This window comes from Cebus imitator, unplaced genomic scaffold (assembly GCF_001604975.1).
Source record: "Cebus imitator isolate Cc_AM_T3 unplaced genomic scaffold, Cebus_imitator-1.0 Scaffold224, whole genome shotgun sequence".
NCBI classification, from domain to species: Eukaryota; Metazoa; Chordata; class Mammalia; order Primates; family Cebidae; genus Cebus; species Cebus imitator.
In genome coordinates, this window is record NW_016107539.1 from 3,098,363 (window position 1) to 3,100,988 (window position 2,626).

The 2,626-nt window shown below is 43.9% G+C and overlaps 1 protein-coding gene across 1 annotated transcript; it reads left to right on the forward strand.

The window, feature by feature from the left end:
- The first annotated feature begins 1,894 nt into the window (after positions 1-1,894).
- On the forward strand, positions 1,895-2,233 carry LOC108281346 (40S ribosomal protein S27-like). The gene has a single exon (XM_017496893.2). The coding sequence runs from the start codon at positions 1,925-1,927 to the stop codon at positions 2,177-2,179; it is 255 nt and encodes an 84-aa protein (XP_017352382.1). The 5' UTR covers positions 1,895-1,924; the 3' UTR covers positions 2,180-2,233.
- Positions 2,234-2,626: the final 393 nt, after the last annotated feature.

The window sequence follows — 2,626 nt, forward strand, 5'->3', positions numbered from 1 at the left end:
GATTTTTAACCTGACAGGATACTCTTCTTGTTGGCAAAACTTTTTCAGTGTCCCTGGGGCTTTCAGGCTACAGAATTGTGTTAGAAAAAGTCTATGAGCAACCACCTTTTAGAATACGTCTCTATTAATCAAGCAAAAAATTTTTTTCTTTCTGTATATCAAATCCAATAAAGAAAAGGTCCTTTGAAAGCTTGATGGAAAAGTTAGGTTTTGTGACTGTCCTTTTCAAAGCACTATTAACATATTATTTCTTATTTGATTCTCTTAGCAACCCAGGAGGTTGTCAGAGTAAACAATCTTCGCGTTATAAATGCGGGAGAAAAGGCATAAAAAGCTAACTCATGCATGTAAACAGTTGGTCAGAGAGTTTAGGATTCCTAGCCTGTTTTGCGCAATCTTTTCAGCGACAGCAAGTATAGCTCCTAGCAGGTTCTATTCAAACATCTCCAGGATTCATCTTGTACTAAAAGTTATGGAAAAAATCTTGAAGAGCACAATGAAAAATCCAGAGAGGAGGCTACTTAAGCATGATTCACCCCAAATCCCAACTTAAGACTTTTGGGAAGGGACGCATTTTGCCTTTGTCATCAGGAATGCACCAGGAGCATTTATTTGTAAGGCTTGCCAGGAACTTGACTATTTTTGCTTTATTACCTGAGCTGGCTGTGCAGCTGTTGGTCTTAGAAAACTATATTAGATCCCTGGGAGTGGGTGGCGATGTGATTCTGCAGACACAGATAATAATTCTAGACAATCGCAGGCTCCTTTTATTCAAGGGGTGTGCCCTTCATTTACAGAAAGAAGACTGAATCACAGAATGGAAAACAGCAATGACACAGCACAGCAGGAAACAAAAGAATGGGATTGGTTCTTATTCCACCACCCACCCCACCCCACTTAACTTTTAGACTGCATTGTCTTAACGGTAGACTTTGATCTAAATGTTGAGTCCCTTTTCATTATAACAGTAATTCAAAAGGCAGGATCTAGATATCTCAATGGATGATCTGTTGGTCTTTGCTTAAGGGAAAACAAATAAAAGTAACCTGGGCCAAATGCAAAACATGCAAATCAGGAATTTTCTGTGTATGTGTGTGAGTGTGTGAGTGTGTGTGTGAGAGTGTGCATGTGTGTGCGTGCGCGTGTGAGTACGTGTCTGTGTGCGTGTGTGCATATGCGTGTGTGTGAGAGTGTGTGCGTGTGTGTGCATGCACGTGTGAGTGTGTGTACGTGTCTGTGTGCGTGTGTGTGTGTGTGTGTGTGTGTGTGTGTGTGTGTATGTAGCAGATAATAAGTTTCTAGCATGCAAAAAAGTCATGTAATAATAACAACAGGGCCGGGCATGGTGGCTCACTCCTGTAATCCCAGCACTTTTGGGAGGCCAACGTGGGTGGATCACCTGAGGTCGGGAGTTCAAGACCAGCCTGGCCAACATGGTGAAACCCCGTCTCTACTAAAAATACAAAATTAGCTGGGTGTTGTTGCGGGCTCCTGTAATCCCAGCTACTTAGAAGGCTGAGGCAGGAGAATTGATTGAAGCTGGAAGAGGGAGGTTGCAGTGAGCCGAGATCGTGCTATCGCACTCCAGCCTGGACGACAGAGCAAAACTCCGTCTCAAAGAAAAAAAAAAATAAAAGAAAACAACAACAGTAATAATCATAGTTCACTTATATGTCAGGTACTATTTTAGGTGCTTTATAAGTATTAATTCATTTAGTGCTCACATCAGCTCTCTGAGGTAGATGCTGGTATTATCTTCGCCTTATAGTTTTGAAAACTGAGGCAAAGAGAGGCAAAGAAACTTGTTCAAGGCTGGTAAGGGTGAAAAACCTCAGTCGACATTCTTGCCTTGGTGCTACATGTGAACATACCTTTAGGAATGGGTTCACTCGCTTTCCGGCGGTGACGACCTACCCACGAGAACATGCCTCTCGCAAAGGATCTCCTTCATGCCTCTACAGAAGAGGAGAACAGGAAACACAAGAAGAAATGCCTGGTGCAGAGCCCCAATTCCTACTTCATGGATGTGAAATGCCCAGGATCCTATAAAATCACCACGCTCTTCAGCCATGCACAAACAGTAGTTTTGTGTGTTGGCTGCTCCACTGTCCTCTGCCAGCCTACAGAAGGAGAAGCGAGGCTTACAGAAAGACGTTCTTTCAGGAGGAAGCAGCACTAAAAGCACTCTGAATCAAGATGAGTGGGAATCCATCTCAATAAACACATTTTGGATTAAAAAAAAAAAAAAGGAATGGGTTCACTCAATTTTAACTGGCTTCCGCCAACATAAGCCCATCTGAGAACTCTGTTCATTAGAAAAAGAGGACCTCCCCCTCAGCCCAGGGCAGGAGCTGCCTTTTATGGGCTGATGGCATTGAAGAGCATCTTCAAGAACTCTGGAGTGGCAAGTGGAGGCAGGGCTAGAATTCTATGGACTCCTTTCTGTTGGCTGGGGGTCCTGGTGGGGGGCCATACTTCCTGTTTGTGGCGATGCTGTGGCTCGCACACACACTAGTTGTGAGACTTTGGGGAGGATCCTCAACACCTTTGAGCCTCTGTGTCTCCATCTAAAAGACTGGCATGACGCTGCCGAGCTCACACAAAAGCTTGTGGTGAGGATTCAAGG